Source organism: Nerophis ophidion, linkage group LG02 (assembly GCF_033978795.1).
Source record: "Nerophis ophidion isolate RoL-2023_Sa linkage group LG02, RoL_Noph_v1.0, whole genome shotgun sequence".
In the NCBI taxonomy this organism is placed as follows: Eukaryota; Metazoa; Chordata; class Actinopteri; order Syngnathiformes; family Syngnathidae; genus Nerophis; species Nerophis ophidion.
Genome location: NC_084612.1, coordinates 81,580,243 through 81,607,377, shown reverse-complemented (window position 1 = coordinate 81,607,377; position 27,135 = coordinate 81,580,243). Strand labels below are relative to the sequence as shown.

At 27.5% G+C, this 27,135-nt stretch overlaps 1 protein-coding gene across 1 annotated transcript in view; it reads right to left on the bottom strand.

Annotated features, from left to right (window-relative positions):
- LOC133548268 (cadherin-8-like) overlaps window positions 1-27,135 on the bottom strand; it is a 244,397-nt gene that overhangs the window by 86,295 nt on the left and 130,967 nt on the right. Inside the window, exons 5-6 of the mRNA XM_061893585.1 lie at window positions 20,887-21,054; window positions 13,092-13,279 (exon numbers count right to left, since the gene is read on the bottom strand). Coding sequence (XP_061749569.1) covers window positions 13,092-13,279; window positions 20,887-21,054 — 356 coding nt within the window. The remainder of the gene's footprint in view (window positions 1-13,091; window positions 13,280-20,886; window positions 21,055-27,135) is intronic.

The window sequence follows — 27,135 nt, the reverse complement described above, 5'->3', positions numbered from 1 at the left end:
GTAAAAAAAAGTCAACATTTTTCCAATGTTATTTTGTATTTATAGGAAAAACAAAACAGAACTAACTTTTTTGAGGACGTCCTACAATTATATCGGGAAAAAGTCAGAAATACATTTTTAAAAGTCTGAATTTTACAATAAAACAACAACAATTGAACAATATGAAAGTCATAATATCTTTTTTAAATCAAATTCATACAATTTAATAAAGTCATGTTATAAGAATAACAAATTAGAACAAACTTTTTTGACGACATGTTACAATTTTTATCAGAAATTTGAAAAACTTAAAAAAATCAGAATTTTACAAAAAAAAACAATAACATTTCATGTAAGAATTAATGTGATTTATTTATTTTTTACATGAGAAAGTAGTCAAAACTGCACAATAACCCATCATTTTGCTTTGTGAAAGAATACCAAAAACAAAACAAAAACAAAAAAAGTCAGAAATTAACCAAAAAAAAGTCTTAATTTACAAAAATATATATTTATGTTTCAAATATTATAAAAATGAATTTGTCCAATAATGTGGAAAAAAGTTGTTACTTTTATTTGGTAAAAAATAAGTCTTAATTTTTACAATGTTATTTTGTATTTATAGGAAAAACAAAAAATAACTAACTTTTTTAAGGACGTCCTACAATTATTTCAGGAAAAAAGTCAGAAATACATTTTTAAAAGTCTGAATTTTACAATGAAAAAACAACAATTGAACAATATGAAAGTCATAATATCTTTTTTTAAATCAATTTCATACAATTTTATAAAGTCATGTTATAAGAATAACAAATTAGAACTAACTTTTTGGAGGACATCTTACAATTTTTATCAGAAATTTGAAAAAGGAAAAAAAATCTGAATTTTACAAAAAAAAACAAAAAACATTTCATGTAAGAATTAATGTGATTTATTTATTTTTTACGTGAGAAAAAAGTCAAAACTGCAAAATAACCCATAATTTTGCTTTGTTAAAGAATACCAAAAACAAATCAAAAACAAAAAAAACAGGCTTTGTGAAAACAAAACAAAAAAGTCAGAAATTAACCCAAAAAAGTCTTGGTTTACAAAAAAATATATTTATGTTTTAAATATTATAAGAGTACATTTGTCAAATAATGTGGAAAAAAGTTGTCATTTTATTTTGGTAAAAAAAAGTCAAAATTTTCCAATGTTATTTTGTATTTACAGGAAAAACAAAACAGAAATAACATTTTGAGGACATTCTACATTTTTACTACAAATACATTTTAAAAAATCTGAATTTTACAAAAAATAAAAAAATCATTTCATATAAGAATTCATTTGAAAAATAATGGGGACATTTTCTTTTATTTTTACATGAGAAAGAAGCCAAAACTGTACAATAACCCACCATTTTGATTTGTAAAAGAATACCAAAACCAAAAAAAAAACAAAACCAAAAAAAAACCTGCAGGCGCTGTGAAAAAAAACTCTGAAATTAACAAAAAAAAGTCTTAACTTACAAAAAAAATAAAAAAAAAAATACATTTTAGTCTTTGAAAAGCCAAATATTATAAAAATACATTCGTTAAATAATGTGGAAAAAAGTTGTGATTTTTATTTGGTAAAAAAAGTCTAAATGTTTACAATGTTATTTTGTATTTATAGGAATAACAAAACAGAACTGACTTTTTTGAGGAAGTCCTCCAATTAAAAAAAAAAAAAAAAGTCAGAAATACATTTTAAAAAGTCTGAATTTTACATAAAAAAAATAATTTTACAATTTAAGAATTCATCTGAAAAATAATGGGGACATTTTTTTCTTTATTTTTTACATGAGAAAGAAGTCAAAACTCCACAATAACCCATCATTTTGCTTCATGAAAAAAAACAAAAAACACAAAAAAAAAACAGGCACTGTGAAAAAAAAGGCAAAAAATAAAAGAAAAAAAGGCTTAATTTACAAAAAAATATATTTTTATTTTAGTCTTTGAAAAGCTATTGTAAGAATACATTTGTCAAATAATGTGGAAAAAAGTTGTCATTTTTATTTGGTAAAAAAAGTCTGAATATTTACAGTTATTTTGTATTTATACGTATGACAAAACAGAACTAACTTTTTTGAGGACACCCTACAATTTTATCGTAACAAAGTCAGAAATAAGTTTTTTTTTAATTCTGAATTTTACAAAAAAATGAATATATATATTTTACAATGTAAGAATTCATTTGAAAAATAAAGGGAGCATTGAGTTTTTTTTTTTTACTTGAGAAAGAAGTCAAAAATCCACAATAACCCATCATTTTGCTTTGTTAAAAAAAACCCAAAAAACAGGGGCTGTAATAATAAAAAAAAGGCCAAAATTAACAGAAAAAAGTCATTATTTACAAAAAAAATATTTTTATTTTAGTCTTTGAAAAGCCAAATATTGTAAGAATAAAGTCATCAAAAATGTGGAAAAAAGTTGTCTTTATATGGAAAAAAAAGTCAAAATTTTTACGGAAATTTTATCGGAAAAAAGCCAGTAATACAGTTTAGAAAGTCGGAATTTTACAAAAAAATATATATATACTTTTACAATATAAGAATTCATCTGAAAAATAATGGGGACATTTTTTTCTTTATTTTTACATGAGAAAGAAGTCAAAACTCCACATTAACCCATCCTTTTACTTCGTGAAAAAATACAAAAAAAACCCCAAAAAACAGGAACTGGGGAAAAAAGGCCAAAATAAAAAAAAAAAGTCTAAATTTACAAAAAAAATATTTATATTTTAGTCTTTGAAAAGCTATTGTAAGAATACATTTGTCAAATAACGTGGAAAAAAGTTGTCATTTTTATTTGGTAAAAAAAATCTGAATTTTTATTTATAGGAATAACAAAACAGAACTACATTTTTTGATGACACCCTACAATTTTATCGTAACAAAGTCAGAAATACATTTTTTTTAAATTCTGAATTTTACAAAAAAATTAAAATATATATTTTTCAATATAAAAATTAATTTGAAAATAAATGGGGGCATTTAATTTTTTTTTTTTTACTTGAGAAAGAAGTCAAAACTCCACAATAACCCATCATTATGCTTGGTTAAAAAAAAAAAAATACAGTCGCTGTAAAAAAAAAAAAAAAAAAAAAGGCCAAAATTAACAGAAAAAAAGTCATATATTTACAAAAAAATATTTTTATTTCAGTCTTTGAAAAGCCAAATATTTTAAGGATAAACTTGTCAAATAAAGTGGAAAAAAGTTGTCATTTTTATTTTTATTTTTATGGAAATTTTATGGGATTAAAGCCAGAAATACATTTTAGAAAGTCCGAATTTTACAAAAAAAAAAAAAAAAAAAATACTTTTACAATAGAAGAATACAATCAAAAAATAATGTGGACATTTTTTAATTTTTTTTACATGAGAAAGAAGTCAAAACTCCACAATAATCCATCATTTTGCTTCGTGAAAAAATACAAAACAAAAAACAGGCACTGTGAAAAAAAGGCCGAAATTTAAGAAAAAAAGTCTTAATTTACAAAAAAAATATTTGTATTTTAGTCTTTGAAAAGCTATTGTAAGAATACATTTGTCAAATAACGTGGAAAAAAGTTGTCATTTTTATTTGGTAAAAAAAAAATGTGAATTTTAACAGTTATTTTGTATTTATAGGAATAACAAAACACAACCAACTTTTTTGAGGACACCCTACAATTTTATCGTAAAAAATTCAGAAATAATTTTTTTTTTAATTCAAAATTTTGCCCCAAAAAAAAAAATATATATATATATTTTACAATGTAAGAATTCATTTGAAAAGTAAGGGGGCATTTATTATTTTTTCTTACTTGATAAAGAAGTAAAAACTCCACAATAACCCATCATTTTGCTTTGTTAAAAAAAAAAAAAAAAACAGGCGCTGTAAAAAAAAAAAAAACGCCGAAATTAACAGGAAAAAAAGGATTTATTTACAAAAAATATTTTTTCTTTTAGTCTTTGAAAAGCCAAATATTGTAAGGATAAACTTGTCGAATAATCATTTTTATTTGGTAAAAAAAAGTCTGAATTTTCACAGTTCTTTTGTATTTATAGGAATAACAAAACACAACTAACTTTTTTGAGGACACCCTACAATTTTATCGTAAAAAAGTCGGAAATACATTTTTATTAAATTCTGAATTTTACAAAAAAATAAATATATATATATTTTACAATATAAGAATTCATTTGAAAAGTAATGGGGGCATTTAATTTTTTTTGTTTACTTGAGAAAGAAGTCAAAACTCCAAAATAACCCATCATTTTGCTTTGTTAAAAAAAAACAAAAAAACAGGCGCTGTAAAAATAAAAAAAAAAAGGCCAAAATTAACAGGAAAAAAAGGATTTATTTACAACATTTTTTATTTTTTATTTTAGTCTTACGAAAAAACAAATATTATAAGAATAACGTTGTCAAATAATGTGGAAAAAAGTTGTCATTTTATTTAAATTTTTATGGAAATTTTATGGGATTAAAACCAGAAATACATTTTAGAAAGTCGGAATTTTACAAAACACTTTTACAATATAAGAATACATTCGAAAAATAATGGGGACATTTTTTCTTTTTTTTTTACATGATAAAGAAGTCCAAACTCCACAATAACCCATCATTTTGCTTTGTTAAAAAAAACAAAAAAACAGGCGCTGTAAAAAAAAAAAAACGGCCGAAATTAACAGGAAAAAAAAAGATTTTAGTCTTTGAAAAGCCAAATATTGTAAGAATAATGTCAAAAAATGTGGAAAAAAGTTGTCATTTTTATTTAAATTTTTACGGAAATGTTATGGGATTAAAGGCAGAAATACATTTTAGAAAGTCCGAAGTTTATAAAAAAAAATAAAAATAAATACTTTTACAATACAAGAATACATTCAAAAAATAATGGGGACATTTTTTCTTTTTTTTTTTTACATGTCAAAACTCCACAATAACCCATAATTTTGCTTGTTAAAAAATAAAAAAACAGGCGCTGTAAAAATAAAAAAAAAGTCATTATTTACAAAAAAAATATTTTTTTTTAGTCTTTGAAAAGCTAAACATTGTAAGAATAAAGTTGTCAAATAATATGGAAAAAAGTCGTCATTTTTATTTGGAAAAAAAGGCTAAATTTTTACTGAAATTTTATCAGAAAAAAAGCCAAAAATACATGTTAGAAAGTCCAAATTTTACAAAAAAAAAATAAAAAAAAAAACTTTTACAATATAAGAATACATTCAAAAAATAATGGGGACATTTTTTAATTTTTTTTTACATGAGAAAGAAGTCAAAACTCCACAATAACCCATCATTTTGCCTTGTTAAAAAAAAACAGGCGCTGTAAAAAAAAAAGGCCGAAATTAAGGATTTATTTACAAAAAAAAGTTTTTTTATTTTAGTTTTTGAAAAACCAAATATTGTAAGAATAAAGTTGTCAAATAATGTGGAAAAAAAGTTGTCATTTTTATTTAAATTTTTACGGAAATTTTATCGGAAAAAGTTAGAAATACATTTTAAAAAGTCGGAGTTTTACACACAAAAAAAAAAACTTTTATAATATAAGAATACATTCAAAAATAATGGGGACATTTTTTTTTTTTTTTTTTACATGTAAAAACTCCACAATAACCCATCATTTTGCTTTGTTAAAAAAAAAAAACAGGCGCTATAAAAAAAAAAGGCCAAAATTAACAGATAAAAAGTCTTTATTTACAAAAAAAAAAATATTGTAGTCTTTGAAAAGACAAATCTTGTAAGAATAATGTTATCAAAAAATGTGGAAAAAAGTTGTCATTTTAATTTAAATTTTTACGGAAATTTTATGGGATTAAAGCCAGAAATACATTTAGAAAGTCAGAATTTTCCAAAAAAAAAAAAAAATAAGAATACATTCGAAAAATAATGGGGAAATGTTTTCTTTTTTTTTACATGTAAAAACTCCACAATAACCCATCATTTTGCTTTGTTAAAAAAAACAAAAAAAAAACAGGCGCTGTAAAAATTAAAAAAAAAGTCATTATTTACAAAAAAAACAATTTTTTTAGTCTTTGAAAAGCTAAATATTGTAAGAATAAAGTTGTCAAATAATATGGAAATAAGTTGTCATTTTTATTTGGAAAAAAAAGTCTAAATTTTTACCGAAATTTTATTGGAAAAAAGCCAAAAATACATTTTAGAAAGTCCGAATTTAAGGCCAAAATTAACAGGAAAAAAATAATTTATTTACAAAAAAAAAATATTTTTATTTTAGTCTTTGAAAAGCTAAATATTGTAAGAATAATGTCAAAAAATGTGGAAAAAAGTTGTCATTTTTATTTAAATTTTAACGGAAATTTTATGGGATTAAAGCCAGAAATACATTTTAGAAAGTCGGAATTTTACAAAAAAATAAAAAATAATACCTTTACAATATAAGAATACATTCGGAAAATAATGGGGAAATGTTTTCTTTTTTTTTACATGTAAAAACTCCACAATAACCCATCATTTTGCTCTGTTAAAAAAAAAAAAAAAAAAAAAAAAAACAGGCGCTGTAAAAAGAAAAAAAAAAGTCACTATTTACAAAAAAAATGTTTTTTTTTAGTCTTTGAAAAGCCAAATATTGTAAGAATAAAGTTGTCAAATAATGTGGAAAAAAATGTCATTTTTATTTGGAAAAAAAAGGCTACATTTTTACGGAAATTTTATCAGAAAAAAGCCAAAAATTCATTTTAGAAAGTCCGAATTTGACAAAAAAAAAAAAAAAAAATACTTTTACAATATAAAAATACATTCGAAAAATAATGGGGACATTTTTTTCAATTTTTTTACATGAGAAAGAAGTCCAAACTCCACAATAACCCATCATTTTGCTTTGTTAAAAAAACCAAAAAAACAGGCGCTGTAAAAAAAAAAAAAAAACGGCCGAAATTAACAGGAAAAAAAAGGATTTATTTACAAAAAAAAATAAATTATTTTAGTCTTTGAAAAGCCAAATATTGTAAGAATAAAGTTGTCAAATAATGTGGAAAAAAGTTGTCATTTTTTATTTAAATTTTTACGGAAATTTTATCGGAAAAAAGCCAGAAATACATTTTAGAAAGTCGGAATTTTACAAAAAAAATTAAAAATAAAAATACTTTTAAAATATAAGAATACATTCAAAAAATAATGGGGGCATTTTTTACATTTTTTTACATGAGAAAGAAGTCAAAACCGCACATCTTGCTTTGTGAAAAAATACCCCAAAAAACCAACAAAAAAAAGCAGGCGCTGTGAAACACCCCCTCAGACATGAGACATGGCGACTACTTCGCCTACCAGCTAAACACATCTGACATTTGCTTTGTCAACAGCCGGCGCTTTTATCACTTTGTCTCCGCTTTTCTCGCTGCAAAGATGGATTTTTATTTTTTTTCTTCTCTTTCCTTGTCCCGCCTACACAAAAAAAAACAAAAAAAAACCTTGCGACCTTTTGAGATGCTCCTCGGCAGACATATTTGGGAGCATGACTCCATACCTTTAATCTCCTGGCGCCTACAGACAGAATACAGAATTCATACATTCATAAATAGGCCTTGAATATGTCTTCTTTGTTTACAGGCGTTGTTAGCTCGCACATGCAAATTCGGCACAATGCGGCATGGCCAAGATATGCAACTGGGTGCTGTAATTATTGAAAGGCACGCCGCTGCTATCCGGGCAGACTTTGTATCTGGCGGGAAATAATCAGAGGCCGCGTGGCATCGACTGAACGCGTGCGGGAGTCGATGTCGCGCTTTGGAAATGATCTCATGAATAGGACGAGTTTTTAATGAACAGGCTGACGCTCCCAGAGGGAAGGAGTCGGAAAGTTCTATTGAAAATAGCACTTTTTCATGTCCAAAAAATACATGTTAGCAAATGTGGAAAAAAAAGGGTAAAGAGTCGACATTTTACTACAATTTTTGTATTTAGCGGGATAAAAAAAAAAAAAAAAAAAAAAATTACAATAAGAAGGTCACAATAGTGATAATAATAGGGCTGTATAAGTAAACATTGATTTATAATAAGAGAATACATTTTTTTACATGAGAAACTAGTCAAAATTGCATTTTTTTTACGTTACAAAAAGTAATACGTTTTCTTGAGGAATTCATTGAACAAACAGAAAAAATTATAATAATAAGAAAATGTCTGAATTTACAAAAAAGGCATAATATTGAAAGAATACATTTGTCAAATGTAAAAAAAAAAAAGTAGTAATTTCTATGTTGTAAAAAAAAGTCGACATTTTACAACAATTTTTGTATTTAGTGGGATAAAAAAAAAAATACAATATGAAGGTCACAATAGTGATAATAATAGGGCTGTATAAGTAAACATTGATTGATAATGAGAGAATACATTTTTTTTACATGAGAAACTAGTCAAAATTGCATTTTTTTTACGTTACAAAAAGTAATACTTTTTTTGGAGGAATTCATTGAGTTAAATAAACAAACTGAAAAAATTATAATACAAAGAAAATGTCTGAATTTACAAAAAAGGCATAGTATTGAAAGAATACATTTGTCAAATAATGTAAAAAAAAAAGTAGTAATTTCTATGTGGTAAAAAAAAGTCGACATTTTACAACAATTTTTGTAATTAGCGGTATTTAAAAAAACATAATACAATAAGAAGGTCACAATAGTGATAATAATAGGGCTGTATAAGTAAACATTGATTGATAATAAGAGAATACATTTTTTTTACATGAGAAACTAGTCAAAATTGCATATTTTTTATGTTACAAAAACTAATACGTTTTCTTGAGGAATTCATTGAATTAGATAAACAAACAGAAAAAATTATAATAAAAAGAAAATGTCTGAATTTACAAAAAAGGCATAGTATTGAAAGAATACATTTGTCAAATAATGTAAAAAAAAAAAGTGGTAATTTCAATGTGGTAAAAAAAAGTCGACATTTTACAACAATTTTTGTATTTAGCGGGATAAAAAAAAAAAAAATTACAATATGAAAGTCACAATAGTGATAATAATAGGGCTGTATAAGTAAACATTGATTGATAATAAGAGAATACATTTTTTTACATGAGAAACTAGTCAAAATTGCACTTTTTTTTACGTTACAAAAAGTAATACGTTTTCTTGAGGAATTCATTTAATGAAATAAACAAACAGAAAAAATTATAATAAAAAGAAAATGTCTGAATTCACAAAAAACGCATATTATTGAAATAATAAATGTGTCAAATAATGTAAAAAAAAAAAAGTAGTAATTTCTATGTGGTAAAAAAAAGTCGACATTTTACAACAATTTTTGTATTTAGCGGGATTAAAAAAACAATTAAAAGTATTATTTTTAAAAAGTCTGAACTTTCCACAAAAAAAAAATTACAATATGAAAGTCACAATAGTGATAATAATAGGGCTGTATAAGTAAACATTGATTGATAATAAGACAATACTTTTTTTTACACGAGAAACTAGTCAAAATGGCATTTTTTTACGTTACAAAAAGTAATACGTTTTCTTGAGGAATTCATTGAATTAAATAAACAGAACAAATTATAATAAAAGAAAATGTCTGAATTTACAAAAAAGGCATAGTATTGAAAGAATACATTTGTCAAATAATGTAAAAAAAAAAAAAAGTAGTAATTTCTCTGTGGTAAAAAAAACTCGACATTTTACAACAATTTTTGTATTTAGCAGGATTAAAAAAAACAATTTAAAAAAGTCATTTTAAAAAGTCTGAACTTTCCACAAAAAAAAAAAAATACAATATGAAAGTCACAATAGTGATAATAATAGGGCTGTATAAGTAAACATTGATTGATAATAAGAGAATACATTTTTTTTACATGAGAAACAAGTCAAAATGGAATTTTTTTTACGTTACAAAAAGTAATACTTTTTTTGGAGGAATTCATTGAATTAAATAAACAAACAGAAAAAATAACAATAAAAATAAAATGTCTGAATTTACGAAAAAGGCCAAGTATTGAAAGAATACATTTGTCGAATAATGTAAAAAAAAGTTGTAATTTCTATGTGGTAGAAAAAAGTCAACATTTAAAAAAAATGTAGTTAGAAGGATTAAAAAATAATAATAAAATAAAACTTTTTTAGGAAATCCTAATATTTAATTAGAAGATAGTCAGAAATTGATAAAAAAAAAAAAAAAACCTGAATTTTTTTATTTTTTAAATACAATATGAAAGTCACAATTTTATGAGAATACATTTGACAAGTAATGGAAAAAAGTTGTATTTTTAAATGAGAAAAAATATATAAATTGCACAATGTTTTTATACTTTACAAAAAGTAATACTTTTTGAGGAATTCATATATATATATATATATATATATAAGACTCGAGCTGACTGATCTAAGTCTAAGACTAGATCTGACTAATCTAAATCTCAGAATTGATTTGACCAATCTAAGTGTAAGACTGGATCTAACCATTTTAAGTCTAAGACTAGATGTGACCAATCTCAATCGAAGACTGGATTTGACCGGTCTAAGACTAGATCTGACCCATCTATGTCTAAGACCAATCGAAGTCCAAGACGAGATCTGACCAATTTAAGTCCAAGACAAGATTTGACCCCTCTAGGTCTAAGACTAGGCGTGACCAATCGAAGTCCAAGACGAGATCTGACCAATTTAAGTCCAAGACAAGATTTGACCAATCTAAGTCCAAGACTAGATCTGACCAATCTTAATCCAAAACTGGATCTGACCAGTCTAAGAGTAGATCTGACCCACCTAAGTCTAAGACTAGGCGTGACCAATCGAAGTCTAAGACGAGATCTGACCAGTCTAAGTCTAAGACGAGATCTGACCAATTTAAGTCTAAGACTAGACGTGACCAATCTAAGTCTTAAGAAAAAATCTAACGAATCTAAGTTTAAGACTAGATTTGACTGATCTAAGTCTAAAACTAGATGTGACCAATGTAAATCTAAGAAAAGAGATGAACAATCTAAATCTCAGGATGGATCTAAACAATCTAACAAGGAGAGAAGGTAACAAGGAGACAAGGAGAGAAGGAGACAAGGAGAGAAGGGGAGAAGGAGACAAGGAAAGAAGGAGACAAGGAGAGAAAGAGACAAGGAGACAAAGAGAGTAGGAGAGAAGGAGAGAAGGAGACAAGGAGAGAAGAAGACAAGGAGAGAAGGAGACAAGGAGAGAAGGTAACAAGGAGACAAGGAGACAAGGAGAAAGGGAGAGAAGGAGACAAGGAGAGTAGGAGAGAAGGAGACAGGGAGAGAAGGAGAGAAGGAGACAAGGAGACAAGGAGACAATGAGAGAAGGTAACAAGGAAATAAGGAGAAAATGAAAGAAGGAGAGAAGGAGAGAAGGAGAGAAGGAGACAAGGGGAGAAGGAGACAAGGTGAGAAGGAGAAAATGAGAAAAGGAGACAAGGGGAGAAGGAGAGAAGGAGACAAGGAGAGAAGGAGAAAAGGAGAGAAGGAGACAAGGGGGGAAGGAGAGAAGGAGACAAGGAGAGAAGGAGACAAGGGTGAAGGAGAGAAGGAGACAAGGAGAGAAGGAGACAAGGAGAGTAGGAGAGAAGGAAACAAGGAGAGAGGGAGACAAGGAGACAAGGAGAAAAGGTTACAAGGAGACAAGGAGAGAAGGAGACAAGGAGAGAAGGAGACAAGGGGAGAAGGAGACAAGGAGAGAAGGAGACAATGAGAGAAGGAGAAAAGGAGACAAGGAGAGAAGGAGACAAGGGGAGAAGGAGAGAAGGAGACAATGAGACAATGAGAGAAAGAGAGAAGGAGACAGGGAGAGAAAGAGACAAGGAAAGAAGGAGACAAGAAGACAAGGAGAAAAGGTTACAAGGAGACAAGGAGAGGGAGACAAGGACACAAGGAGAGAAGGAGAGAAGGAGACAAGGAGAGAAGGAGAGAAGGATAAAAGAAGAGAAGATGCCAAGGGGAGAAGGAGAGAAGGAGACAAGGAGAGAAGGAGACAAGGGGAGTAGGAGAGGAGGAGACAAGGAGACATGTGGGAAAAGGACAGAAGGAGACAAGGATGAAAGGGGAGAAGGAGAGAAGGAGACAAGGTGAGAAGTAGAGGAAGGAGACAAGGGAAGAAGGATATAAGGGGAGAAGGAGAGAAGGAGACAAGGAAAGAAGGAGACAAGAAGACAAGGAGAAAAGGTTACAAGGAGACAAGGAGAGAAGGTGACAAGGGGAGAAGGAGAGAAGGAGGGAAGGAGACAAGGAGAGAAGAAGACAAGGGGAGTAGGAGAGGAGGAGACAAGGAGACATGTGGGAAAAGGAGAGAAGGAGACAAGGATGAAAGGGGAGAAGGAGACAAGGTGAGAAGTAGAGGAAGGAGACAAGGGAAGAAGGATACAAGGGGAGAAGGAGAGAAGGAGACAAGGAGAGAAGGAGACAAGAAGACAAGGAGAGAAGGAGACAAGGAGAGAAGGAGACAAGAAGACAAGGAGACAAGGAGATAAGGAGAAAAGGAGAGAAGGAGACAAGGGGAGAAGGAGACAAGGAGAGAAGGAGACAAGGAGACAAGAAGACAAGGAGAAAAGGTTACAAGGAGACAAGGAGAGAAGGAAACAAGGAGACAAGGAGACAAGGAGATAAGGAGAAAAGGAGAGAAGGAGACAAGGGGAGAAGGAGAGAAGGAGACAAGGTGAGAAGGAGAGGAAGGAGAGAAGGAGAGAAGGCGAGAAGGAGATAAGGAGAGAAGGGGACAACGAGACAAGGAGAAAAGAAGAGAAGGAGACAAGGAGACAAGGGGAGAAGGAGACAAGGAGAGAAGGATACAAGGGGAGAAGGAGACAAGGAGAGGAAGGAGACAAGGGAATAAGGAGAGAAGGAGAGAAGGAGACAAGGTGAGGAAGGAGACAAGGGAAGAAGGAGAGAAGGAGACAAGGCGACAAGGAGAGAAGGAGATAAGGAGAGAAGGGGACAACGAGACAAGGAGAGAAGGAGACAAGGATACAAGGGGAGAAGGAGAGAAGGAGACAAGGAGACAAGGTGAGAAGGAGAGGAAGGAGACAAGGAGAGAAGGAGAGAAGGAGACAAGGGGAGATGGGGACAAGGGAACGAAGGGACGAGGAGAGGAGGAGACAAGGAGAGAAGGAGACAAGGAGACAAGGAGAGGATCAGTGTCTGACCTTTCTGAGTCGCAGGATCCCCTCCTGAGTGATTGAGTCAGTGATGATGTCAAAGACTCCCTGCTCGTCTCCTTCCACGATCTTGTAGCTGGACTTGCTGTTGTCTCCCACGTCTCGGTCGTTGGCCTTCACTCGCCCGCCCGTCTCACCCACGCCCACGTCCTCCGACACCACAAACTCATACACACCTGCCAGGGACACACACACACATCATAGTACTTGTACTACTTTCACACACATCATAGTACTTGTACTACTTTCACACACATCATAGTACTTGTACTACTTTCACACGCATCATAGTACTTGTACTACTTTCACACGCATCATAGTACTTGTACTACTTTCATACGCATCATAGTACTTGTACTACTTTCACACGCATCATAGTACTTGTACTACTTTCACACGCATCATAGTACTTGTACTACTTTCACACACGTCATAGTACTTGTACTACTTTCACACACATCATAGTACTTGTACTACTTTCACACACATCATAGTACTTGTACTACTTTCACACACATCATAGTACTTGTACTACTTTCACACACATCATAGTACTTGTACTATTTTCACACACATCATAGTACTTGTACTACTTTCACACACATCATAGTACTTGTACTACTTTCACACACATCATAGTACTTGTACTACTTTCACACACATCATAGTACTTGTACTACTTTCACACACATCATAGTACTTGTACTACTTTCACACACATCATAGTACTTGTACTACTTTCACACACATCATGGTACTTGTACTACTTTCACACACATCATGGTACTTGTACTACTTTCACACACATCATAGTACTTGTACTACTTTCACACACGTCATAGTACTTGTACTACTTTCACACACATCATATTACTTGTACTACTTTCACACGCATCATAGTACTTGTACTACTTTCACACACATCATAGTAATTGTACTACTTTCACACGCATCATAGTACTTGTACTACTTTCACACACGTCATAGTACTTGTACTACTTTCACACACATCATAGTACTTGTACTACTTTCACACACATCATATTACTTGTACTACTTTTACACACATCATAGTACTTGTACTACTTTCACACACATCATAGTACTTGTACTACTTTCACACACATCATAGTACTTGTACTACTTTTACACACATCATAGTACTTGTACTACTTTTACACACATCATAGTACTTGTACTACTTTCACACACATCATAGTATTTGTACTACTTTTACACACATCATAGTACTTGTACTACTTTTAAAGTATGACTAACACTCATGCTAGTGCTTGCACTACTTTTACACAGGTCATTGTACCTGTACTACTTTTACACTTTTAGTAGTAGTTGTAGTATTTATACACTTTTCGTAGCAGTTGTACTTTTACATATGTAGTAGTGATTTAACTACTTTTTTAGAAGTTGTAGTACTTTTACACATTTAGCAGGTGTAGTACTTCTACACATTTTACTATATGCAAGTCACAATATTGTATTAATACATTTAAACAATAATGGAAAAAGTTTGTATTTTTACATAAGAAAAAAGCATAAAATTGCAGAATATTTTTTTTATTTTATACTTTTGTAAAAAAGTTACGCTTTTTTGAATGAACAATTTATTTATTTATTTTTTTAAGTCAGAAATTAACAAAAAATAATAATAATAAAAAACCAAAATGTTATTTTACTTTTTAAAAAGGCCAAATATTATAAGAGTACATTTGTCAAATGTAAAACAAGGTCAAAATTTTACATCAATATTGTTGTATTTCAATGAACATAAAATAATTTTTATAAGGAAATCATACGATTTTATAGGAAAACATTTAGAAATTAATACAAAAAGTCAATTTTACAAATAAAAAAAATATTTTACAATATGAAAGTCACAATATAATAAATATATAGAGAGATGGATGGATAGTATTTTATTATATGAATACATTTTTTTAAAAAGTGTGGAAAGTTTTAATTTAACATGGGAAAGAAAATTCTAAAAGCACAATCTTTTTTAATACTTTTTACCAAAAAGTATTCTTTTTTTTTTAGGAATTAATTTAATAATTAATTTTTTTGAGTCAGAAAGTAACAAAAAATGTGTGAATTTACAAAAAAATATTGGTATTTTACTTTTGAAAGGCCAAATGTTCCAAAAATACACTTGTCAATTGTAAAAATAAGTACACATTTTACATAATATTTTTGTATTGCTACGAATAAAAAATATAAAATAACTTTTATAAGGAAATATATAATCTTATAGGAAAAAAATTCAGAAATTAATTTGAAAAAGTCTTACTTTTTACCATTTAAAAAAATATTTATAATATGAAAGTAAAAATATAAGAATATATTTGAAACATTATAGAAACAAAGTTTAAATTTTATATTAAAAAAAGTCAAAATAGCCAATTGATTATATACTTTACAAAAAAATTAATGATTTTTCAAAATAAATTAACAAAACCAATGTCTGAATTTACAGAAAATATGCCAAATATTGTAAGAATACATGGTAAAAAGTTAACATTTTACAACATTTTTTGTATTCAAAAGAATAAAAAAATATATTTTAATAAAGAAATCCTACAATTTTATTGGAATTAAGTCAGAAAATAATTTTAAAGTTTCTGAACTTTCCGAAAAAATAATTTTACAACATGAAAGTCACAATGTTATGAGAATATATTTGAAAAAATATGTTAAAAAGAAGTTGAAAGTCAAAATTTTACATTTTTTTTCAATTTATTTTTAATAAATTAACAAAACAAAACAAAAACTCTGAATTTAGAAAAAAAGGCCAATATTTTACAAAAAAAATTGTTAACTAATGTGACAAAGTTGCAATTTTTAAATGGTAAAAAGTTTTACTACATTTTTTCTATTTAGAGGGATAAAAAAATAAAATAAAACTTTAGCAGGAAATCCTACAATAGTATTGGAACAAAGTCATTTTAAAAAGTCTGAACTTTACAAAAAAAACATTTTACAATATGAAAGTCACAATATTAAGAGAATGCATTTGACAAATAATGGGAAAAGCTTTTATTTTTACATGAGAAACTAGTCAAAATTGCATTTTTTTTTATTTTACAAAAAAATAATACTTTTTTTGAAGAATTCATTTAATTAAACAAACACACACAAAAAAAAATGTCTGAATATACGAAAAAGGCCAAATATTGTAATAATATATTCGTCAAATAATGTAAAAAAATGTGTAAAAAGCCAACATTTTAATTTTTTTTGTAGTTAGAGGGATTAAAAATAAAGAAAAACACTTTTTTTTTAGGATATCCTATAATTTTATCGGAACAAAGTCAGAAATTATTTTGAAAATGTCTGAACTTTACAAAAAAAACACAACAAAACATTTTACAATATAAAAGTCCCAATATTATGGAAAAACTTTTGTCAAATAATGAAAAAAAAAAATTCAGATGAGGAAAAAATATATAAATTGGACAATTTTTTTTATACTTTACAAAAACGTTTTACTTTTTTGAGGAATTCATTAAAAAATGCTCAATTTATGAAAATGTGCAAAATTTCTGTAAGAATAAACCCGTCAAATAATGTGATTTTTGTCTTTGTAATTTTTATGTGGTAAAGTCACGATGTTACAAATTGTTTTTGTTTTTCTATGAATAAAAACATTACTTTTATAAGGAAATCTACAATTTTATAGGACAAGTCAGAAATAAATGGTAAAAATGGCTATTTTTTACAAAATAATATGAAAGTCACAATATAAGAATACATTTGAAAAATAATGAAGAACATTTTTCATTTTACATGAGAAAAAAGTCAAAATTACACAATTTGTATTTTTTTATTTTTGGGGAATTCATTAATTTTTTATTTTTTTTTTAATAACAAAAACAAGTCTGAATGTACAAAGAAAGGCCAAACATTGTAAAATATACATTTGTCGATGTAAAAAAAAAGTTGTAATTTTTATGTGGTAAAAAAGTCAACATTTTACAACATGTTTTGTATTTATCCATCCATCCATCCATTTTCTTCCGCTTATCCGAGGTCGGGTCGCGGGGGCAGCAGCCTAAGCAGGGAAGCCCAGACGTCCCTCTCCCCAGCCACTTCGTCTAGCTCTTCCCGTATTTAGAGGGATTAAAAAAATAAAAATAAACTTTTATCAGGAAATCCTACAATTTCATGGGAACAAAGTCAATAATTAATTTTGGAATGTCTAAACTTTACCAAATAAATATTTTACAATAATAAAGTAACAACAATATGAGAATACATTTGTCAAATGTAAAAAAAAAAGTTGTAATTACTATGTGGTAAAAAAGTCAACATTTAAAAAAAAATTTAGTCTGAGGGATAAAAACAAAAAGAAAATACTTTTTATTAAGAAGTCCTACTATTTTATCGGAAACAATTCAGAAATTAGTTAAAAAAATTTGAATATTATTTAATATACAAACATTTTACAATATGAAAGTCACAATATTATGAGAATACATTTGACAAATAATGGAAAAAAGTTGTATTTTTACGTGAAAAAAAATTGCACTGTTTTTATACTTTACAAAAAAGTAATATTATTTTTTGAGGAATTCATATATATATACACATGTGTTTATTTTATTATTATTTTTTAGAAATTAACAACAAAAATGGCTGACTTTACAAAAAAATACCAATTTTGTAAGACATTTTTTTTTCAAATGTCAAAAAATATTTTATATGGTAAAGTCACAATTTTACAAACATTTTTTTTTCTGCGAATAAAAACATTACTTTTATAAGGAAATATACAATTTTATAGGACAAAGGTGGGAAATCAATTTAAAAAATGGCGAAATTCCCCCCCACCCCCTAAAAAAAATATGTTACCATATTTAAGTCATAATATAAGAATACATCTGAAAAATATTGGATGCATTTTTTTACATGACAAAAAAGTCAAAATTGCAAAATTTATTTTTTTTATTTTTGAGGAGTTCATTTATTTTTTATTTTTTTTAATTAACTAAAAAAAGTCTGAATTTACGAAGAAAGGCCAAATATTGTAAAAATACATTCGTCAAATAATGTAAAAAAAAAAAGTTGTAATTTTTTATATGGTAAAAACATGTTTTGTATTTAGAGGGATAAAAAAAAAAAAAAAATAAACTTTTATCAGGAAATCTTACAATTTTATGGGAATAAAGTCAGAAATTGATTTTAGAATGTCTGAACTTTACAAAAATAAAAATTTTACAATATTAAAGTAACAACATTATAAAAATACATTTGTGAAGTAATGCAAAAAAAAACTGTTGTAATTTCTATGTGGTAAAAAAAAGTCAATATTTATGGTAAAAAAAAAGAAAATACTTTTTATTAAGAAATCCAACTATTTTATCAGAAGAAAGTCAGAAATTAGTTAAAAACATTTTTTTTATTTTATTTAAAACAAACAAAAACATTTTACAATATGAAATTCACACTATTATGAGAATACATTTGACAAATCATGGAAAAAAGTTGTATTTCTACGTGAGAAAAAAAATAAAAATTGCACTATGTTTTTATACTTTACAAAAAAGTAATATTCTTTTTGATGAATTCATATATATATATATATATATATATATATATATATATATATATTATTTATTTATTTATTTTTCTTATTTTTTATAAATTAACAACACACATGACTGACTTTATGAAAAAATACCAATTTTGTAAAAACAAAAATTCTCAAATAATATCAAAATACATTGTAATTTTTATATGGTAAAGGCACAATTTTACAAATTGTTTTTGTTTTTCTGCGAATAAAAACATTACTTTTATACGGAAATATACAATTTTATCGGACAAAGGTCGGAAATTAATTTAAAAAATGGCTAAATTTACGCCCCCCCCTCCCTCCCCCCAAAAATATGTTGTAATATCAAAGTCACAAAATAAGAATACATCCGAAAATAATGGATGCATTTTTTTACATTAGAAAAAAGTCAAAATTGCACAACATGTTTTGTATTTAAAGGGATTAATAAAATACAAATAAACTTTAATCAGGAAATTAATTTTAAAAATGGCTAAATCCCCCCCCCCCAAAAAAATTTTTTTTTATAATATAGAAGAATATAACACTTTTGTCAAATAATGAATTAATAAAATAAAAATAAACTTTAATCAGGAAATTAATTTAAAAAATGGCTAACTCCCCCCCCACTAAAAAATATGTTATAATATTAAAGAATATAAATCATTACTTTTATAGTTTCCTTATAAAAGTAATGTTTTTATTCATAGAAAAACAAAAACAAAATTGTAACATTGTTACTTTACCATATCAAAATTACAAAGACAAAAATCACATTGACGGATTTATTCCATCAAAAATTGGTATATTTTCATAAATTGTGCATCATTTTTTGTTAATTTATTTAAAAAAATGTATTGAATTAATTCCTGCAAAAAGTATTACTTTTATGCAAAGTATAAAAAAATTGTGCAATTTATATATTTTTTCCTCATCTGAATTTAATTTATTTTCATTATTTGACAAAAGTTTTATATTCTTTAATATTATAACATTTTTTTTTGGGAGGGGGGGATTTAGCCATTTTTAAAATTAATTTCCTGATTAAAGTTTATTTTTATTTTATTATTTTATTATAAAAAAATTGTGCAATTTATATATTTTTTCCTCATCTGAATTTTATTTTTTTTCATTATTTGACAAAAGTTTTAAATTATTTAATATTATAACATATTTTTTTTTTGGAGGGGGGGGGGGGATTTAGCCATTTTTAAAATTAATTTCCTGATTAAAATGTATTTTTATTTTATTACTTTATTAATTTATTATAAAAAATTGTGCAATTTATATATTTTTTCCTCATCTGAATTTTATTTTTTTCATTATTCGACAAAAGTTTTGAATTATTTAATATTATAACATATTTTTTTTTGGGGGGGGGGGTATTTAACCATTTTAAAAATTAATTTCCTGATTAAAGTTTATTTTTATTTTATTAATTTATTATTTGACAAAAGTTTTTTATTCTTTTATATTATAACATATTTTTTGGGGGGGGGGGAGGAGGGGAATTTAGCCATTTTTAAAATCAATTTACTGATTAAAGTTTATTTTTATTTTATTAATCCCTTTAAATACAAAACATGTTGTGCAATTTTGACTTTTTTCTAACATTCTTATATATTATGCATTATTTCTATTCTTATAATATAAATAATATAAGAATACGTCTGAAAAATAATGGGTGCATTTTTTACATGAGAACATTTTTTAAAATTGCACAATTTTTATTTTTTATTTTTTGAGGAGTTCATTAAATTTTTTTTAATTAACAAATAAAAGTCTGAATTTACGAAGAAAGGCCAAACATTGTAAAAATACATTTGTAAAACAATGTAAAAAAAAAAGTTATAAATTTTATATGGTAAAAAATTGAAATTTTTTAAAAATTTTTTGTATTTAGAGGGATTAAAAAAATAAAAATAAACTTTTACTGGGAAATCGTAAAATTTTATGGGAACAAAGTCAGAAATACATTTCAAAATGTCTGAACTTTACAACAATATTATTCTACAATAATAAAGTCACAATAATATGAGAACAAATTTGTCAAATTTCGTGGAAAAAAAAAGTAATTTTTATACAAGGAAAAAGTCAACATTTTACCGCATGATTGCAGTTCAAAACAGCATTTTGAAGTTGTGTGGTTTCTCCCCAGCAACATGATGATGTGCACTGAGAGTCCTGCAGTAGCGCAGTAGTACTACTACTCACTTTTGGAGAACTTGGGCGGGTTGTCGTTGATGTCGGTAAGCGTGACCGTGACGGTGGTGGTCCCGGACAGACCCCCCATGTGACCTCCCATGTCCTTGGCCTGGATGACCACCAGGTACTCTTCCCTCATCTCGCGGTCCATGCCGTGCAGAGCCACTTTGATGGTGGCTGAGGGACACACAAACACAAAGTCAAACTAAAACTAAAACTACTTTTGTAAATGTACATTTAGTAGTAGTTGTAGTACTTTTACACATTTAGCATCAGTTGTTCTTTTACACAATTGGTAGAAGTTGTACTTTTACACATTTAGTAGTAGTTGTAGTACTTTTACACATTTAGTAGTAATTATACTTTTACACAATTAGTAGTTGTAGTACATTTACACATTCAATAGTAATTGTAGTACATTTACACATTTTGTAGTAGTTGTCTTTTTACACATTTAGAAGTAGTTGTACTTTTACACGTTTAGTAGTCGTTAAAGTACTTTTACACATTTAGTAGTAGTAGTACTTTTGAACATTTAGTAGTAGTACTACTTTTAAACATTTAGTAAATTGTAGTACTTTTATACATTTAGTAGTAGTTTTATTTGTACACATTTAATAGTAGTTTTACTTGTACACATTTAGTAGTTGTATTACTTTTACACATTTAGTAGTCATCGTAGTACTTTTACCCATATAGTAGTTGTAGTATTTTTACACATTTAGTAGTAGTTGAAGATGCTTTTACACATTTAGTAATTATAGTACTTTTAAACATTTAGTAGTAGTATACTACTTTTAAACATTTAGTAAATGGTAGTACTTTTATACATTTAGTATTAGTTTTACTTGTACACATTTAATAGTAGTTTTACTTGTACACATTTAATAGTAGTTTTACTTGTACACATTTAGTAGTTGTATTACTTTTACACATTTAGTAGTCATTGTAGTACTTTTACCCATATAGTAGTTGTAGTATTTTTACACATTTGGTAGTAGTTGAAGATGCTTTTACACATTTAGTAATTGTAGTACTTTTAAACATTTAGTAGCAGTAGTACTTTTAAACATTTAGTAAATTGTAGTACTTTTATACACTTAGTAGTAGTTTTACTTGTACACATTTAATAGTAGTTTTACTTGTACACATTCAGTAGTTGTATTACTTTTACACATTTAGTAGTTATTGTAGTACTTTTACCCATATAGTAGTTGTAGTATTTTTACACATTTAATAGTAGCTGAAGATGCTTTTACACATTTAGTAGTTGTAGTACATTTACACATTTTGTAGAAGTTGTCTTTTTACACATTTAGAAATAGTTGTACTTTTACACGTTTAGTAGTCGTTAAAGTACTTTTATACATTTAGTAGTAGTAGTACTTTTAAACATTTAGTAAATAGTAGTACTTTTATACATTTAGTAGTAGTTTTACTTGTACACATTTAATAGTAGTTTTACTTGTACACATTTAGTAGTTGTATTACTTTTACACATTTAGTAGTCATTGTAGTACTTTTACCCATATAGTAGTTGTAGTATTTTTACACATTTAGTAGTAGTTGAAGATGCTTTTACACATTTAGTAATTGTAGTACTTTTAAACATTTAGTAGCAGTAGTACTTTTAAACATTTAGTAAATTGTAGTACTTTTATACACTTAGTAGTAGTTTTACTTGTACACATTTAATAGTAGTTTTACTTGTACACATTCAGTAGTTGTATTACTTTTACACATTTAGTAGTCATTGTAGTACTTTTACCCATATAGTAGTTGTAGTATTTTTACACATTTAATAGTAGCTGAAGATGCTTTTACACATTTAGTAGTTGCAATACTTTACCACACATTTAGTAATAGTTGTAGTTCTTTTACACATTTAGTAGTCATTGTAGTACTTCAACACATTCAGTAGTCATTGTAGTACTTTTAAACATTTAGTAGTTGTAGTACTTTTACATATTTACACATTTGGTAGTCATTGTAGTACTTTTACACATTTAGTAGTCATTTTAGTACTATTACACGTTTAGTAGTTTTTAGTACTTGTACATATTTAGTACTAGTTGTACTTTTACTCATTTAGTAGTTGTAGCACTTTTAAAAATTTAGTAGTCATTGTAGTACTTTTACCCGTTTAGTAGTTGTAGCACTTTTACACATTTAGTAGTAATTATACTTTTACACAATTAGTAGTTGTAGTACATTTACACATTCAATAGTAGTTGTAGTACATTTACACATTTTGTAGTAGTTGTCTTTTTACACATTTAGAAGTAGTTTTACTTTTACACGTTTAGTAGTCGTTAAAGTACTTTTACACATTTAGTAGTAGTAGTACTTTTAAACATTTAGTAGTAGTAGTACTTTTAAACATTTAGTAAATTGTAGTACTTTTATACATTTAGTAATAGTTTTATTTGTACACATTTAATAGTAGTTTTACTTGTACACATTTAGTAGTTGTATTACTTTTACACATTTAGTAGTCATCGTAGTACTTTTACCCATATAGTAGTTGTAGTATTTTTACACATTTAGTAGTAGTTGGAGATGCTTTTACACATTTAGTAATTATAGTACTTTTAAAAATTTAGTAGTAGTATACTACTTTTAAACATTTAGTAAATGGTAGTACTTTTATACATTTAGTATTAGTTTTACTTGTACACATTTAATAGTAGTTTTACTTGTACACATTTAATAGTAGTTTTACTTGTACACATTTAGTAGTTGTATTACTTTTACACATTTAGTAGTCATTGTAGTACTTTTACCCATATAGTAGTTGTAGTATTTTTACACATTTAGTAGTAGTTGAAGATGCTTTTACACATTCAGTAATTGTAGTACTTTTAAACATTTAGTAGCAGTAGTACTTTTAAACATTTAGTAAATTGTAGTACTTTTATACACTTAGTAGTAGTTTTACTTGTACACATTTAATAGTAGTTTTACTTGTACACATTCAGTAGTTGTATTACTTTTACACATTTAGTAGTCATTGTAGTACTTTTACCCATATAGTAGTTGTAGTATTTTTACACATTTAATAGTAGCTGAAGATGCTTTTACACATTTAGTAGTTGTAGTACATTTACACATTTTGTAGAAGTTGTCTTTTTACACATTTAGAAATAGTTGTACTTTTACACGTTTAGTAGTCGTTAAAGTACTTTTATACATTTAGTAGTAGTAGTACTTTTAAACATTTAGTAAATAGTAGTACTTTTATACATTTAGTAGTAGTTTTACTTGTACACATTTAGTAGTGTATTACTTTTACACATTTATTAGTCATTGTAGTACTTTTACCCATATAGTAGTTGTATTTTTACACATTTAGTAGTAGTTGAAGATGCTTTTACACATTTAGTAGATGTAGTACTTTCACACATTTAGTAATAGTTGTAGTTCTTTTACACATTTAGTAGTCATTGTAGTACTTTAACACATTCAGTAGTCATTGTAGTACTTTTAAACATTTTGTAGTTGTAGTACTTTTACACATTTAGTAGTTGTAGTACTTTTACATATTTACACATTTGGTAGTCGTTGTAGTACTTTTACACATTTAGTAGTCATTTTAGTACTATTACACGTTTAGTAGTTTTTAGTACTTGTACATATTTAGTACTAGTTGTACTTTTACTCATTTAATAGTTGTAGCACTTTTAAAAATTTAGTAGTCATTGTAGTACTTTTACACATTTAGTAGTGGTAGTACTTTTACACATTTACACACTTGGTAGTTGTTGTAGTCCTTTTACACATTTAATAGTCGTAGTACTATTCCACATTTAGTCGTCGTAGTACTTTTACACATTTAGTAGTCATTTTAGTACTATTACACATTTACTAGTTTTAGTACTTGTACACATTTAGTACTAGTTCTTTTTTCACACATTTAGTAGTTGTAGTACTTTTACACATTTAGTAGTCATTTTAGTAGTTTTACACATTTAGTAGTTGTAATATTTTTACACATTTAGTAGTTGTCATACTTTTACACATTTAGTAGTAGTTGTAGTACTTTTACACATTCAGTAGTAGTAGTACGTTTACACATTTAGTAGTTGTAATACTTTTACACATTTAGTAGTGGTGGTAGTAGTACTTTTACATATTTAGAAGTTGTGGTACTTTTACACATTTAGTAGTAGTAGTACTTTTAAATATTTAGAAGTTGCAGTACTTTTACACATTTAGTAGTAGTAGTAGTAGTACTTTTACATATTTAGAAGTTGTAGTTTTAGTTGTACACATTAAATAGTAGTTGTAGTACTATTACAAATTTAGTAGTTTTAGTACTTTTACACATTAAGTAGTCGTTGTAGTACTGTTACACATATAGTAGTTGTAGTATTCATACACATTTAGTAGTTATAGTACTTTTACATATCTAGTAATAGTTGTAGTTCTTTTACACATTTAGTAGTCTTCGTAGTACTTTAACACATCCAGTAGTCGTTGTAGTACTTTTAAACATTTAGTAGTTGTAGTACTTTTACACATTTAGTAGTTGTATTACTTTTACACATTTAGTAGTTGTAGTACTTTTATACATTTAGTAGTTATAGTAGTACTTTTACACATTTAGTAGTTGTATTACTTTTACACATTTAGTAGTTGTAGTACTTTTACACATTTAGTAGTTGTAGTAGTACTTTTACACATTTAGTAGTTGTAGTACTTTTACACATTTAGTAGTTGTAGTACTTTTACACATTCAGTAGTTGAAATACTTTCACACATTTAGTAGTCATTTTAGTACTATTTAACATTTAGTAATTTTAGTACTTGTACACCTTTAGTACTAGTTGTACTTTCACACATTTCTTTGTTGTATTATTTTTACACATTTAGTTGTAGTTGTACTTTTAAACATTTAGAAGTTGTAGTACTTTTACATATTTAGGCGTAGTTGTAGTGCTTTTTTATTTATTTTTTATTTTTTTGATTTATGTTTAAGTAAATGTACATGCTAAACTTGCCGTCCACCTTCCTCGACAGTTTATTAGCAGACATGATTTTATTATTGCAGGCAGTGCCGGTGAGGAGTATTTCCCTGCGGGTGTTGTTGACCAGAAAATAAAAAAAAAAAAAAAAAAAAAAATCCTGGGCTTGTTTTCCGGCACGTTGTTCCGCAGTCTGCCGCCATTTGTATTGTAATTGTGTGTGGATGATGGCATTATGTGGAGTGGACCTTGCTGAGAATAATCCACTCATGACCATCACGTGAATGGAAAAACCCTCGCCTCGGTGTCTGAGCCGGGAACGTAGACCGGAGGCCGCCGGTGTTTTCCGTGCACGGGGACATAGCGTTATTTGGGGGTCAGCTCCTCTTTTGGAGGCCACTCGCAAAATAACTACACAGGGCGGCGATTATCATGTTTGTCCATTCACATACCCGGTCCAACTCCTCACACTCCGAGGAATATTTCCCAACATTTGACAACAAATGGAACGCCTAAGGAGTCGCTCATGTTAGCCTCGCTTCTGCTCCAAGGAGATCAAAACAATAAATACTCACGCACAAAGTTAACTTTCAGTTTCGATCTCTGCCAAGTAAACACATGTCCACATACGTTAACATTTGTCAATCCATTCACGTTCACACATAGTGTAAACATCTTTATGTTTACATACTGTAAATACATGCACATTGTAATAAATACTCAAAATGTAAACATCCACCTGTCCATTTACACATAATGTAAATGTTTGTCCATTCACATACATAAATGCCAATATTTGCACGCACATAAAACATAAATATTTGTCCATTCACATACATAAATACCAATATTTGCACGCACATAAAACATAAATGTTTGTCCATAAAACAAATGTTTGTCCATTCACATACATACATGCCAATATTTGCACGAACATAAAACATAAATGTTTGTCCATTCACATACATAAATGCCAATATTTGCACGAACATAAAACATGAATGTTGTCCATTCACATACATAAATGCCAATATTTGCACGCACATAAAACATAAATGTTTGTCCATTCACATACATAAATGCCAATATGTTCACGCACATAAAACATAAATGTATGTCCATAAAACATAAATGTTTGTCCATTCACATACAAAAATGTGAATTTTTGCACGCACATAAATCATAAATGTTTGTCCATAAAATATAAATGTTTGTCCATTCACATACATAAATGCCCATATTTGCATGCACTTAAAACATTGTGTCCATACACATACATAAATGCCAATATTTG